This window comes from Saccoglossus kowalevskii, chromosome 15 (assembly GCF_978046115.1).
Source record: "Saccoglossus kowalevskii chromosome 15, keSacKowa6.1, whole genome shotgun sequence".
In the NCBI taxonomy this organism is placed as follows: Eukaryota; Metazoa; Hemichordata; class Enteropneusta; family Harrimaniidae; genus Saccoglossus; species Saccoglossus kowalevskii.
In genome coordinates, this window is record NC_140655.1 from 21,851,824 (window position 1) to 21,868,404 (window position 16,581).

A 16,581-nucleotide genomic window follows, 5' to 3' on the forward strand; every position below is an offset into this window, starting at 1 on the left:
GAACCCACGCAGTGCAAGATTACCGCTGTTGAATTAGTGAACAAAAGTTTGTTGTTTCTTGACCACTGATAGATTTAAAAAAACATGTTTCATTACAAGCATATCAGAGAGAATTATCATGTATCAACTGGACCAGGTGCTTGCATTACCCTTTCATATGCAAATTACATTACACAGACTCCAAGTCGGCCGTGATTAAAGTCTACAGCCATCTGTCACTCACTGTTAAAGGGTCTTTTGTGGAGAAACCTGACTAAATCACACATAGCGGCGCTTTCAGCGGCAAGCAATACAACTTACAAGTTGCTCAACTGATGTTCGGTACTCGACGCTCATTGCATTGAAATGGACGCGGATGAGACAAACAATCTGGTTGAAGACGTAATGGAGAATGAGTCGTACAATACAATGGTAGGTTAAATCTCCGTAGTAAAGTTTGAAAATTTCATTACATGAAATCATTTACCTCATGTTATTTAATATTCATAACAAATCACGACTGGGAGTTTTTGACCTTATACCCCTCATTGAGAATTGAATAACGGACCTCAGTAAACAATTAGTAAGATTACATCTTACGAGACACATAGTGATAAATAAACCAAGACTACATTTCACACAATTATCAGCTAGGTCATTGTTCGGCAGGTCAAAAATATTTGTTTATGATCATAAACCAAGTGAATGACTTCCAGACAGCCCTTGATTCGGACTGATAATAAGAAATGAATAAATACCACGGATCTGATCATACTGTGTGGCAACATTCATTTTGTTGAATTACACAACAAAGGATCGTTTTTTAAAATAAATAATCAGTGCTAGTTACAAAGCTGCAGGCTAATTACACATGATCTCTGTTTACATAAACTTGCTGGACCTGGTTACTCTATATGGTTGCTCGGATGCTGTTTTCACATCTAGTGTTTTTTATAGTGACTTTGAGGTTCTACATCATTTTCAAATTCTCGTTTATTTTTCTACTAATGGTTTAAGTTGATAAATCATCACAATACCATTGCTAGTACTATTCGTAATATTTAATTTAATTATTTTATTTTATATTTTTGTATTATTTTTGTATTTATTTATTAAATTAATCAATCATTATCCATTCATTAACTAGCAACTCAATTAGAGTCACAACAATTACCAATAAACTGTACAATATTAAACACTGTACATCTAAACTTTTCCCTACCAGACTTTCTCTCTCAAATTTTTTTTGCACTTTTTCCTTATATTCTTCAATATTTCTAAAAATTAACCCATTTTTTGGAGCCTACAGACAGAATTTGAGTCAATTTTCAGTTTTTTACTCAAAAACTTTGGCTATTTTGGTCCCAATTTTCTGAAAGAAAGTACAAAAAATAAACAGGACTATTTTGTGAATTTGTGATGAAAAGTGGGAACTGGTGGTAAATCAGATAAGAAAACAGAAAATAATCAGGCACCAAGTTATTAGGAAATATTTAAATGTTACATGTATGAATCAGAAGAGTAAAAATGGAATGAAAGATGAGCAGAATGTAATCAACCACTTACATTTAATTTATTAAAATATCTATTAAGTTTTAGATTCTGAAATAATATTCTATAATAATATAATATATAATATCAGCTGTTATCATAATTATTTACTTGTATACATTTTTGCCCAATAGCAAACTAGATCTATGACATATTTGTCAGATAAGTGAGACATCCAGCCATTTCATTGACACATTGGTCAAGATAATTGACACATCCAACCATTTCATTGACACACTGGTCAGAATAAGAGACACATCTAGCCATTTCATTTACACATTGGTCAAGATAAATGACACATCCAGCCATTTCATTGACACATTGGTCAAGATAAGTGGCATATCCAGCCATTCCAATGACACATTGGTCAAGATAAGTGACACATCCAGCCATTTCACTGACACATTGGTCAAGATAAATTACACATCCAGCCATTTCACTGACACGTAGGTCAAGATAAGTGACACATCCAGCCATTTCATTGACACATTGGTCAAGATAAGTGACACATCCAGCCATTTCATTGACACATTGGTCAAGATAAATGACACATCCAGCCATTTCATTGACACATTGGTCAAGATAAATGACACATCCAGCCATTTCATTGACACACTGGTCAGAATAAGAGACACATCTAGCCATTTCATTGACACATTGGTCAAGATAAGTGACACATACACCCATTTCATTAACACATTGGTCAAGATAAGTGAGACATCCAGCCATTTCACTGACACGTAGGTCAAGATAAGTGAGACATCCAGCCATTTCATTGACACACTGGTCAAGATAAATGACACATCCAGCCATTTCATTGACACATTGGTCAAGATAAATGACACATCCAGCCATTTCATTGACACATTGGTCAAGATAAATGACACATCCAGCCGTTTCATTGACACACTGGTCAGAATAAGAGACACATCTAGCCATTTCATTGACACATTGGTCAAGATAAGTGACACATCCAGCCATTCCAATGACACATCTGTCAAGATAAGTGACACATCTAGCCATTTCATTGAAACATTGGTCAAGAAAAGTGACACATGCATCCTTTTCATTGACACATTAGTCAAGAAAAGTGACACATACAGCCATTTCATTGACACATTAGTCAAGATAAGAGACACATACAGCCATTTCACTGACACATTGGTCAAGATAAATGACACATACATCATTTCATTGACACATTGGTCAAGATAAGTGACAAATCCAGCCATTTCACTGACACATTGGTCAAGATAAATTACACATCCAGCCATTTCACTGACACGTAGGTCAAGATAAGTGACACATCCAGCCATTTCACTGACACATTGGTCAAAATAAGTGACACATCCAGCCAGTTCACTGACACATTGGTCAAGATAAGTGACACATCCAGCCATTTCACTGACACATTGGTCAAGATAAGTGACACATCCAGCCATTTCACTGACACATTGGTCAAGATAAATTACACATCCAACCATTTCATTGACACATTGGTCAAGATAAATGAGACATCCAGCCATTCCAATGACACATCTGTCAAGATAAGTGACACATCCAGCCATTTCATTGACACATTGGTCAAGATAAGTGAGACATCCAGCCATTTCATTGACACATCTGTCAAGATAAGTGACACATCCAGCCAGTTCACTGACACATTGGTCAAGATAAGTGAGACATCCAGCCATTTCATTGACACACTGGTCAAGATAAGTGACACATACAGCCATTTCATTGACACATTGGTCAAGATAAGTGACACATCCAGCCATTTCATTGACACATTTGTCAAGATGAGTGACACATCCAGCCATTTCATTGACACACTGGTCAGAATAAGAGACACATCTAGCCATTTCACTGACACATTGGTCAAGATAAGTGAGACATCCAGCCATTTCATTGACACATTGGTCAAGATAATTGACACATCCAACCATTTCATTGACACACTGGTCAGAATAAGAGACACATCTAGCCATTTCATTTACACATTGGTCAAGATAAATGACACATCCAGCCATTTCATTGACACATTGGTCAAGATAAGTGGCATATCCAGCCATTCCAATGACACATTGGTCAAGATAAGTGACACATCCAGCCATTTCACTGACACATTGGTCAAGATAAATTACACATCCAGCCATTTCACTGACACGTAGGTCAAGATAAGTGACACATCCAGCCATTTCATTGACACATTGGTCAAGATAAGTGACACATCCAGCCATTTCATTGACACATTGGTCAAGATAAATGACACATCCAGCCATTTCATTGACACATTGGTCAAGATAAATGACACATCCAGCCATTTCATTGACACACTGGTCAGAATAAGAGACACATCTAGCCATTTCATTGACACATTGGTCAAGATAAGTGACACATACACCCATTTCATTAACACATTGGTCAAGATAAGTGAGACATCCAGCCATTTCACTGACACGTAGGTCAAGATAAGTGAGACATCCAGCCATTTCATTGACACACTGGTCAAGATAAATGACACATCCAGCCATTTCATTGACACATTGGTCAAGATAAATGACACATCCAGCCATTTCATTGACACACTGGTCAAGATAAATGACACATCCAGCCGCTTCATTGACACACTGGTCAGAATAAGAGACACATCTAGCCATTTCATTGACACATTGGTCAAGATAAGTGACACATCCAGCCATTCCAATGACACATCTGTCAAGATAAGTGACACATCTAGCCATTTCATTGAAACATTGGTCAAGAAAAGTGACACATGCATCCTTTTCATTGACACATTAGTCAAGAAAAGTGACACATACAGCCATTTCATTGACACATTAGTCAAGATAAGTGACACATACAGCCATTTCACTGACACATTGGTCAAGATAAATGACACATACATCCATTTCATTGACACATTGGTCAAGATAAGTGACAAATCCAGCCATTTCACTGACACATTGGTCAAGATAAATTACACATCCAGCCATTTCACTGACACGTAGGTCAAGATAAGTGACACATCCAGCCATTTCACTGACACATTGGTCAAAATAAGTGACACATCCAGCCAGTTCACTGACACATTGGTCAAGATAAGTGACACATCCAGCCATTTCACTGACACATTGGTCAAGATAAGTGACACATCCAGCCATTTCACTGACACATTGGTCAAGATAAATTACACATCCAACCATTTCATTGACACATTGGTCAAGATAAATAAGACATCCAGCCATTCCAATGACACATCTGTCAAGATAAGTGACACATCCAGCCATTTCATTGACACATTGGTCAAGATAAGTGAGACATCCAGCCATTTCATTGACACATCTGTCAAGATAAGTGACACATCCAGCCAGTTCACTGACACATTGGTCAAGATAAGTGAGACATCCAGCCATTTCATTGACACACTGGTCAAGATAAGTGACACATACAGCCATTTCATTGACACATTGGTCAAGATAAGTGACACATCCAGCCATTTCATTGACACATTTGTCAAGATGAGTGACACATCCAGCCATTTCATTGACACACTGGTCAGAATAAGAGACACATCTAGCCAATTTACTGACACATTGGTCAAGATAAGTGAGACATCCAGCCATTTCATTGACACATCTGTCAAGATAAGTGACACATCCAGCCATTTCACTGACACATTGGTCAAGATAAGTGACACATCCAGCCATTTCATTGACACATTTGTCAAGATGAGTGACACATCCAGCCATTTCATTGACACACTGGTCAGAATAAGAGACACATCTAGCCAATTTACTGACACATTGGTCAAGATAAGTGAGACATCCAGCCATTTCATTGACACATCTGTCAAGATAAGTGACACATCCAGCCATTTCACTGACACATTGGTCAAGATAAGTGACACATCCAGCCATTTCATTGACACATTGGTCAAGATAAGTGACACATCCAGCCATTTCATTGACACATTGGTCAAGATAAGTGGCATATCCAGCCATCACAAAGGTCATTCCAGGTTAGTGACACATGTCCAAGATAAGAGGCACTCCCTACAATGAAACACTGGTCCAGATAGAACACTGGTCCAGAGGGAACATAGGCCCAGATGGAATATACGTCAGACCATTCAGAACCACCAAATGAGAAATATACAAAATATAATTTATAAATAATTAATTATCCTTACAGATCAAAGGTTACAGTGATGAGAAGAGAGATATAATAGAGGATGATGTTGAAGACATTGGTTATAGTACACTAGTAAGTTTAATTACTATACTGTAAAATACTTTATTTCAGCTGAAATTAATTTTCGCTGAAAAGACTTTTTGGGTGTTTTGTATGTAATTTATTTTCACTGCTTTTTGACAAGTATAATGTAAAATATAGGAAAAAAGGTATATTCGCTAGATTTTATTGTTACTGAATCATTCTTTCAGCGAAAATAGCGAAAATTAATTCCAGCGAAAATAAAAGTGTGTGTTTGTACACATGTGATCGATCTACCTACCAACAAAACAAGGCTGCCCTGACATACAATTATCAAACGAACTGATGAGTAAAAGGACAAAACCGACTGTCAGCGCAATGGATGTTGTCTGTTATGTATCAGTAAAGTGTGATATGTACACAGTGTCAGGGCATGAACTTAAGAGTTGAACTTCAGAATTGACACCCCTTTTCAAGACAAAATTCGATAAAAGTGCCTCAGCTTATGAATGAAATAGTCAAAATCTGTACATGCCGAAGGGAGGCAAGACAAACTTTTTGGACATTGAGAAAATAGACCATTTACCGTTCACTGCGTGGTCCCGCGTTATGAGTGAAATTGAACGTAAAAACAGGACAAACAAAGGTCATAGCGTCGCGTAGAATTCAACAAATGCAAGTATTATCAGGAATATTTCCATGCTCAATAATATACTGTACTCATTTGATGACGGTCAATTTTGATGAAGTAAGGGTATTCAAACGCAATATTCATCTGTCAAAGATCGGCCTTTCGATGTGATCTACGAAATAAAGAAATTTAAGGTCAGAATCAAATCGTTCGGTGCACATGTTTCACACAACTCGCAAGATCTCCGAAAATCACCTATTACCTTCAATGCTTCTGTGAAGTTCTAGCCCGGCAGTGTATATGGTGAAAGATACATGACCATGGTTTTTATGTAACAAGCAAAATGTAAGTGTCTTTATGGGAACACTAAATAAACATCTGTCCAAGCAGTTTGCATAATGAGATAATGAGATAACATATGAGAACCCAGGTGAGATGAGCTGTGGTGAAATTGTCTTGTTTACTGAGCTAAACACTTCACATGTTATGCCACCAGAGTATTTAGAAGTTAGATTCTGCAATAAGGTGGTAGACTGGAGTACCTACTTCATACAGAGGAATTTGTTATTAAACACAAGAACAAATTATTTTACATCCAGCACAAGTGAACAATAAAATTCAACATACCGTGAAAAAACTGTATCTGCATTCTTTCCAAAATAATCTGCACACATTTAAATATTCCACCTTATTTGGGGCAAACTACGACACCAACATTGTGGTGTTCCAGACTATTATTGTCACATTAATTTTTTATATATCATATGCAGAAGCTCTAGTTTAAGACAATGAGTCATCACATTTATGAATACCTTATATCATTAAATTACTAATAAATGTGAATCATGTTGAGTTTACCAATGATTTTAATAATCTTTATCTGGTCAATTCAATATACAAACACATGGGGTTGGTACAGGATAAGGGTTAAAGCAATTTTTAAAGCATAATCTACTAGTATAACTTGTGTGTATTCATATTTGTTGGCAACTGTATTGATGAATTCTCCTCCCATGCCAACACCACTGTAGAATTACCCCCAAGTGATGCAACTCTCATGTACTCATGGTTACCTGGCAACCGTATTCACGAATTCTCCTCCCATCCCTATACCCCGTCCCACTATAGAATTATTCCAAGTGACACCACTCTGATCGAACGCTGCTGCCTGGCAACTGTAAAGGTAAATTCTACCAAGTGAACTGAGTTAATCTCTGGTTGCATCGAAGAATGCGATACATAAAGGCCATGTCATGATTGTTTTGACAAAAGTCAGAGCTTTCATCGGTTGCATAGTTTGGTTAGCACTACAACTGGCAAGTTACATTGAGAATGTGACAATTCAAAATACGTACAGTATACATATGACATTTGAAGTTCTGAAGAAAAATGGTGTTCTACAATGTAAAAAAACAGACTCAAAGTCAATTTATGTTAGATTTCATAACTTTTTCCATATTTTTTCTAAAAAACTTGATCAAGAATTGTAGCCCAAACAAATTTGCAAAATTAAGACCATTTGATCCAAAATTAATAAATCAGACAATAGATTTTAGGGTCTACTACATGTATTGGAGGAAAGCAAATAAATATTGAACCAACTTTACATGTATATGGTGTGAAAAAATTAAAGCATTGAAAGAGTTAATAAAGTAGACATAACAAAACACTGTATACATGTGTTTTTTTTCCTATTCTTCAGAAAAACCCACATCTCAAATGTTACTAACGTGCATGTTCTTAAGTTCATAAGTTTGTACTCTCATGTAAAATCTATCATTGTTTATTTTTCCCGTTTCCCCTAGTTACCACCTTTATACAGGTGGTTTAGATTCTGATAGGGAACACTGTTGCTAAGGAGAAGGAGCTCTGGAGACGCGTCTTCAAAACAACAGCTAAATAGTTCTCCATGACAATTTCCTGACATAGCCTCTACGATTAATTACAACAAAATTTTCATCGTCTAGCAACAGGTTCAATAAGATGTATGTGAAATGAACTAAGAATGATATATGTAAATACTGTCACAAACTTGACAGACGAATAACGTCATCTAGGAGATGGTAATATTAAATAAACTCACAAGATCAAGCATGTATCCCATGATGCATTGCTGTTGCAGTACAAGGTGATCTTGATAAAGTTCATAGAAAGGTCAGCTATGAATTAATTTTGATTTTAAGATTTTGTGATTACTATAAATGTGTATGCCTTGTTGAAAGTAAATGTAAATGTATGCCCTGCTGAAAGTAAATGTAGATTTATGCCCTGCTGAAAATCAATGTAAAATTATGCCCTGCTGAAAGTAAATGTAAATGTCTGGCAATCCACTAGTCATTAAATGCTAGTGAAAAATATCCTATCATTCATTCAACCAGTACCATTAGGTATTAGAATAGAAAGATGCATGGTCCCTACAAAATAGTCCTAAAAATATGGTTTCTATGGCAACCAATTTGTACTTGAAATTTGTACAAATGAAAAATATTACATGCAACTTTTTGGGACTGCAATCAGAACCCTATTGTAATCAGCCTTGATTCCCATATACAAGTATGTGTTTACAGTAAAAATTTATTTATATATACCTTGTTGTATTAAGAATCAATTGCTAAATGTTCACGCCTTATTTAAATCCTGTCTTTATCTATGAACATCATACAGATTGAATACAACACTGGCTGTCTCCTGCCAAAAAGCTTATACTCAAAAAGTTCAAAGCGATCAACAACATATGGTTCTCTAATTATTTACAAGCTTTTGAGTCTGTGATGTCTATTATAGTTTGAATTAAGTGAATGTCTCTTATCGCTACATAAACTTGTTGATCACAGTAAATTATGCACAGCATTGTGGGTAAATGTCCTAGTCCAGAAATGAACAATTGAAGCAAGTCTAATCAGTAATTTGTCATATACCTGATAAACTCTACACCAACTTATTGGATTTTTTTTTGCTGGTGTTTCTACGGTGGTAATTGTTATGAAGAGTGCATGTGTATATAACACTGATTTGGAGCCTTTTAAAAGAAAAACGTGACACTTGTCATGAAGCAAATTCCAGGCATGTCCATTCAAGCGTTTCCATATAGATGACTTTCACTAGTCCTCAAATTGTTAAGTTAGCTAAATCACCCAAGAAGAAATAAACAAATTTTTCAGTATAGTACATTTCTAATCATGAGACTCAAATTTAAAACCACACACAGATATAATATTAGTGTATAGTGCACGTACTTTAGAGAATACAATGAGAAAGGAAATTCATGGATAAATGCAGTCAAGTAACACTTCAGGAAGGATGCAGATAACTACATGTAGTAATTTAAGTTTATGGAAATTTAAAAAGCACTACAAATTGTTGATATTTTTGCTGATTGAAAAGTCACATGAAATAAATGACAAGAATAAAAATCATGGGTAAACTTAAATTTGTTTCCATGGAAACAGCAACTTTTCAATTTTCAATTAAATCCAACTTTAGTCACCATTTTTAATTGGCAAAATGAGTAAAATGTATGCAATTTAGGTTCATAAGTCAAAAATTATTTCTGGCTACAGCAAATATTTTTTTTTTTAATTTTAAACAGTTATTTTTAAAAGTGTGTTAGCTGAGATAACTCTTAATCTGTGTCAATGCCATGACTAAAGATATCTATACATGATATAACAGCTTACGAGCAAAAAGTAGTGACCATGTTTACATGAAGCAAAGTTCTGAGACTTGCATTATATTTTGAGATAAGCTTTCATTATCCCCAAATACTTATAGCTATGACTATGACAGGATGCTCTCAAATTATCACATAATCTCAACAAAAGTTTTTTTTTTTGATATACTGTAAAACATGTTTTTATTTATCTAGCATGTTATAATGAGATTGCTGGCACTTTAGTGAAATTAAAAATCTGGTAATTCATTCATGCAGTGGGTTAAATTTGTTAAAATTGCATGTAGTTTACTTCAACATGTTTTACAGTATTGCACCTGCTCCCTCTGTCAAAAGTAGTATAGGAATGTCAGAAGCTACCCGTAGTAAAGTCAGTATATTACCCAGTAGTCAACATTGATACATTTCAGCTGGGCTACTTCAGTTTCAGATTTGATTTCATACCTTGAATCAGTCCTGTGTGAAATGTGATTTTCTAAACCCCCAAAAAATGTTATGAAAATTTGATATATATTTATGTCATAGCGTTTTGACACATTATAACATAGTGCGAATTTGAAATACTGCACCTGAAATAGACCCTCCCCCTTTAAAAGGAAAAAAACATTTTAAACATGTATTTTGAGCTTTGCAAGAAATTTGAGACCATCCTTAATACATGTAGCAATGGATGTAAAGTTGACCGACAGGTGAACTGTGTACATTTAATCAGCATTTATATATCAATAGCTTAACATTGGTGGAAATCAACAATACAAAACAATCCCAATAGCAGGTATTCAATTTCAAGTTAAGTGAAATATAACAATAGGCCCCCAGCTAAGATTACAACAATTAACTTTATTATAGGTTGAACAACTTGAGGTAGCTTTGAAATATTCAGTATCTGAGTAAAAACTAACTACAAGACACTGGGGGACGTGTAATGTCTCAGAAAGGGCTTGTGTATGGTACATGGCTTGACACATGCAGAAAGCACAAAGTTCAATGCCTTAGATGTATGGATTACTTGCACGTGCCCTTCAAGCTAGACAGCTATTACATTTCCTTTACAATTTCAGCAATTTTGCACTGATATATAAAACTGGGTGCCCTTAGAATGATTCAAGCCGTGATACAGATGATTTTTCATTCATATACAGTGACAGCTAGTCTTTTAAATTATTTTTTTGATATGATTTGCACATATTTTGTAATTTTGCTTATGTTGTAACTCTTTCCAGTAAATCCAGCCAGCAAATTCAGTTTTCACCAGTTATGTGTATTGCTCAGCCAATGAAAACTCTTGATAGGTATACAGTCAATCACAGATACTCTTGATCATTCTGTATCACCCATTGTGATTGGTTTACACATGTGGTTTGATCAACAAGTGGCAAGAATTCAAGCTCTGTTTTAGAGTGGAGCTGACTGGTACATGTGTCATTGTTATAGACAGGTGTATCCATTCTGGAACATGACTGCTAGCACAGTGCTGATGTTTTATTATGGACGCACATTGCAGAGTTTATCCTATTCGTAGACTCCCAACGTATATTTTGTATCATTTGTATTTATACCGTAAAAGTTGTATTAATGGCCGCATTCCTAATAGAAACCGCATCCATTTTTTTTTGAACAATTGAGAACCAAAAATTCACCATTCCTCATATGTGTAGATACTCTAATAGAAGCCACATCCCATCTATTGCATTGTACCTTTTTAATTACAGATTTTACAGTACTCAATTTGTTACTAGACTCTAAGGTAGAAACAGGGAAAACAAGTTAAAAATTCAGACAGCTCTAAAAGCCACTAAGCATACTATTACAATAGCCTATATAGCTTCTGATAGCTTAGATATAGGGGATATGGTAGTACATATGCCGTACCAAAGTTCATCTAAAGGGTAACTTGATAGTGGTAGTTGTTTATTTTTACTACACTTACTAGGAAATCAGAATTGTTACCATCTAGACCACAGTATTCCAAAACATCTTTGTGCGATACACAGATCATTTGAGTGACTGAATTTTTTGAAATACAATGTTTTCAATACATTAGTAGAAAAAAACAGCGAAATTGGTCATCAGGTAATCCCTTAGACATACATTGGTATTGCATATGAACTATTGTATTCGCCTATATCTAAGCTTTCAGATGAGGTATAGATTGTTATAGTAGCATGCTTAGTATCTTTCAGGGAATGTCTGTTTTACACCATTGCTAAATTAAGCATGAATTAAGTTAATATTTTTGACTGAGACTGAACTGACTACTTGTTCCTTTTTTCTAATCACACAATACAACTCTTGATCAACTGAAATATTTATTTTGGCGTGAGTTCTATCTATCTAATAAAACATTATTTTTAATTACCATCCTTTAGATAGCGAAGCGGATTTGCTATCTTAAAAGGGAATCCTTTTATTGACAATTGACTTCTATTGTAGCTGAGTTTATTTAATTGTTGTAGTTACACAATGGCGAATGATAAAAAAGCAGGAAACTACTAAAATGTTCAATTGGAATTTAAAAGCGAGATGGAAGTCTTCCAAAAGAAATAAAATGTATCCTTGAAAAACAAATTTACAGCCACTTGTTAATCTCACTCACACTCGTACTGTTAAGGCAGTTTGTGCCGAACTCAAATCTTGCACTACTGAGCATGTTACTGCAATGCATTATGGGGCAGAACCTCCTCTTGTAGAAAATGAAGAACTATTATCATCCTGGATTATATGACCTTTTCATTTCATGTCATGTCACCGATAAAAATCTGGTGATCCCAATTTTTATTTTTGGTACCCTAATAGCATAAACCCAAAATAATGAAAGTATGATAAACATGATCATGAATTTGGCTTGAACCTCCTTAAACCTCCTTCTATAGCTCATCAGAAAAAATAATGACAAGCATTAGAACAATTTGAACAACAGCAATTACATTATGTGTGAAGATGAATCTTTGAAGTTAACTTTTGTTCCTTTCCCCAAAATATAGACTCCATAATTTTGTTTTCAATATTTTTTTTCAAAAAATGTTGGTAAGATTGTAGCCAATGGGATTTAACAATCATTTAAAATTAACAAAAAATTTTTGAAAAAATAAAAAAAAATTCTTCATCCAAAAATTAGGTGAGAAAAATCATGGTGTTGAAATGGTTAACTTTTTGTTTGGTTCTATAGCGCATTTAAGTAACAGTTAGCTGGTGAAAGGGGTACACTGCTATGGTAAAGCTTTTCTTGCCCAAATTTGTCTGCATTTTTTTTTCATATTCTTCAATATTTCTAGAAAAGAATCCTCAATTTACAGCCAACAAACAAAATTTGAGTCAATTTTCAGTTTTTACTCAAAAAATTTGGCTACTTTTTTCCAAACTTCTGAAGGGAAGTGCAGACTATAAACGGGACTATTTTGTGAATTTGTGATGAAAAGAGGAAACTGGTGGTGAAAAGTTTAAGCTTTCATGTATTTTTAGATTTAATTAATGTAAGTTTGAAGATAAAACACAACCTTTAGATTTCAGTAATCTTTAGCAGAAATACAGAAATTATGCAACAGTATTTATTTATGAATTATTTATTTCTGCAGTGACAAAAATGATTTGTTTCAACAAAATTATTAAGGTTGTTGAATAATTGTCACAGAAAAAAAATTACTGAAATAAAATGGAATGACTAATTAAATATAATTAATCATACATACTACATGTCATGATTATGTCAGTGGACATTGCACTTTATAAAATCAATAAAAATATTGCTCTTATAGTTATTATAGTTGTAATTGTGCAAACAAATCTCAGAGAACAAACAGGTTTGCAATGACCGCTGACTGACACTCGGCTGAAGGCTAGACTACCCGACAATCAATTAGACAATATACATACAGGCTTTGCGGAAACCCAAACTGAACTGCACAGTCCCTGGAGATTGTACTATTTCACACCTTAAACGATAGCCATTCGTAGGCAGTACTTAAGTGAATGACAAAGCCGTTCAATCTATAACACTTTAGTGATAAATTGATATCGTAGTTTCATCCATACTTCAATGCAGAGTCATTGATTTGTTATTTACGGTCAAGCGTGAAATAAACAACAAACGAAACCATGATCTTGTCAGGTTTCATTGTTTTCAAAGTACAGGTAACATGCAGAGTGGTTAAAATTATGTGCGTGTTTAATGCCCACAGTTCTGTGTTAATGCCTTATTAGAGGCATGTGTGTGGAAACCCTACCATCTGTTCATCGTATACATATAGGCTATCATACACCATTTCATTTGTGTCACAAATTGTCAAGCATTATGTTACCCTGGGTCATTGTGATAATGAAACAGATATTTCTCAATAATATTCCAAAACATATAGATTATCTTGGATAATCATATAAATGTTACAATCCATTAAGCAACCAATTTGTAATCACTATTCTTGAGGGTGCTAAGATGCACACCACTATACCATGTATTTCTATGGGCTCAGTGCAAGCTGCTGTGGAATGCCAGTCAAAAAGCAGGTGAAAAAACAGCACAAACTCAACTTTGGTGGCAAACCTGAACAACCAAATTGATATATCTTGTACATATTGGGGTAATCTTGTTACACTGTTCAGGGGAGTATAAACAACCATCCCAAAGTACAGTTTTCTGAGTGTTTTTCCGCTTTGTTCTCACCAACGATGGTTGCCAGGCAGTGAAATGCCCGGATGTCCACCCCAGAGAATGCTGGGAAGAGTGATCTCCAAGCCAATATAATGCATCACTCTCGGGTACAGATTTTAAGTGATGCATCTAGTTTGAAAATTTGCAATTTGGTAAAATAAAATTCATTTAAGGAAACACAGTGGTAACCTTAAAACATTTTTGATCGACCTCAATGCATCAATATTTCTAGAAATGTGTTTGTTTCATGTTTTCTGTGTCATGTGATCTTCAGTCATGACTTCAAAGAAAATGAGAATTCTACAGTGGTCATATAATGAAACATTCGGTATTCAATAAGACATTAAACTACAATGAAATTCTATCATCCTTTCTTAGAATGACAATTTGACTCTATTAAAAGGATTCTTAATGAACAAATTAAAGTTCATAATATTATAAAGGACAAAGCAAGATAGATTATAAAAATATAGATTACACATACATGCAAGTTATTTTAAATTCGTTTTATAATCCTAATAAGCCATATACTTTTTATTGCTACAATATGAATAAGATTTTAGTTATGAGCATCAAGTTCATGACAAAGAGAAATTTATGACACTGCATTCTCTGAAATTATGCAAATCAATAACATTTGTTACAATTATGAGAGTCTACTAAAATTAGAATATCCAGATTTGTTTTTTCACCAAAGTGCTTTAATTTGCTGTGGCTTTTCAGAGACTGACCATGGGTGTGAAGGACGTTTACTGCCTGACTTAAAACCATTACAAAATAATTTTGATGCTACAAAAGTTATATAAACATTAAGTTTAGTGACATCAATTCTCATTTTCATAATTTGTCTTCAGGTAATATCCAAAGTGGTTAAAACTATGTGCTTGTTTAATGCCGTACTAGAGGCATATGTGTGGAAACACTCCTATTTGTTCATCGCATACATATAGGCCATCATCAGGAGTTTTTCTAGAAAAAAATGAACAAGAGGGAGCACACACAGGCAAGGGAGCAAATCGACCTGGAAACATGATATCGCAAGGTCTCTGCGCCGCTTTAACTGTGATCTTTCACCATTGAAATATTTTTGGAGTAATTTTAGTGTATTTGGTGTCCAGACACATTGTCAGCTGGTGTTGCTGGGAAGTAATATATTTGAGAAAGATTTCATGTTGTACGGCAGCACGGAAATGTGCGGCTCAAGAAATCCCTGATCATACACAATTCATACACACATCATACATAATTTGTCTCCAGTTTTCAGTCAACTAAATTAGCTCCCTAAAAACCATTAAATTACATACTATTTCTGCTAAATGCAGAGTATTTGTTTGGATATTTTAATTGATCTGTTTAGTAGGTGAATTTGAGATCCCCCACATCTACAATTACTCTAATGTCTAGATTTTTATAGTTAATGAGGCAGTTTGATGAAAAAGCCAACAAAATTTGTATAAAGGTTCAGATTTGAAATATGATTAGTTTAATGGCCATAAAGTGATTAAATTGATGATGTAAAGTGAATATAAAACAGATCTATTGTGGGATAATAACTGCAGTTTGTAACAAATCCAAATTTTGCACTACTGTGCTTGCTGTGTTGCTGCAATGCATTATGGGAGAAACCCTTCTATTGCATAATGGGGATTAATTTACCTAGTGGTCTAATGCCTATAAAAAAATGCTTTCACTTAAGTTAGTAGTTAGTTAAAGAACACTGTATAATTTTTAATCACAGTAACAAAGGTGCACCATTCGTGTACCACTATGCTATAAAGTATGATACGCAGCAACGAACGCATTTAAGCGTCAGTTTATCATACTACTTGAGTCGTAGAAAATGAACATCACAGTCAATAATAATCCAAGCTATAAACTTCACCCCAG

General features: G+C 34.7%; 2 protein-coding genes across 2 annotated transcripts in view; one reads left to right on the plus strand and one right to left on the minus strand.

The window, feature by feature from the left end:
* The window catches only part of LOC100374496 (peroxisome biogenesis factor 2-like), a 38,439-nt gene that overhangs the window by 15,150 nt on the left and 6,708 nt on the right, over nt 1–16,581 (minus strand). The window lies entirely within an intron of this gene.
* LOC100374648 (uncharacterized) overlaps nt 116–16,581 on the plus strand; it is a 95,222-nt gene continuing 78,756 nt past the window's right edge. Inside the window, exons 1-2 of the mRNA XM_085490565.1 lie at nt 116–411; nt 5,725–5,796. Of these exons, the coding sequence (XP_085346691.1) occupies nt 346–411; nt 5,725–5,796 (138 nt within the window). The 5' untranslated portion in view covers nt 116–345. The remainder of the gene's footprint in view (nt 412–5,724; nt 5,797–16,581) is intronic.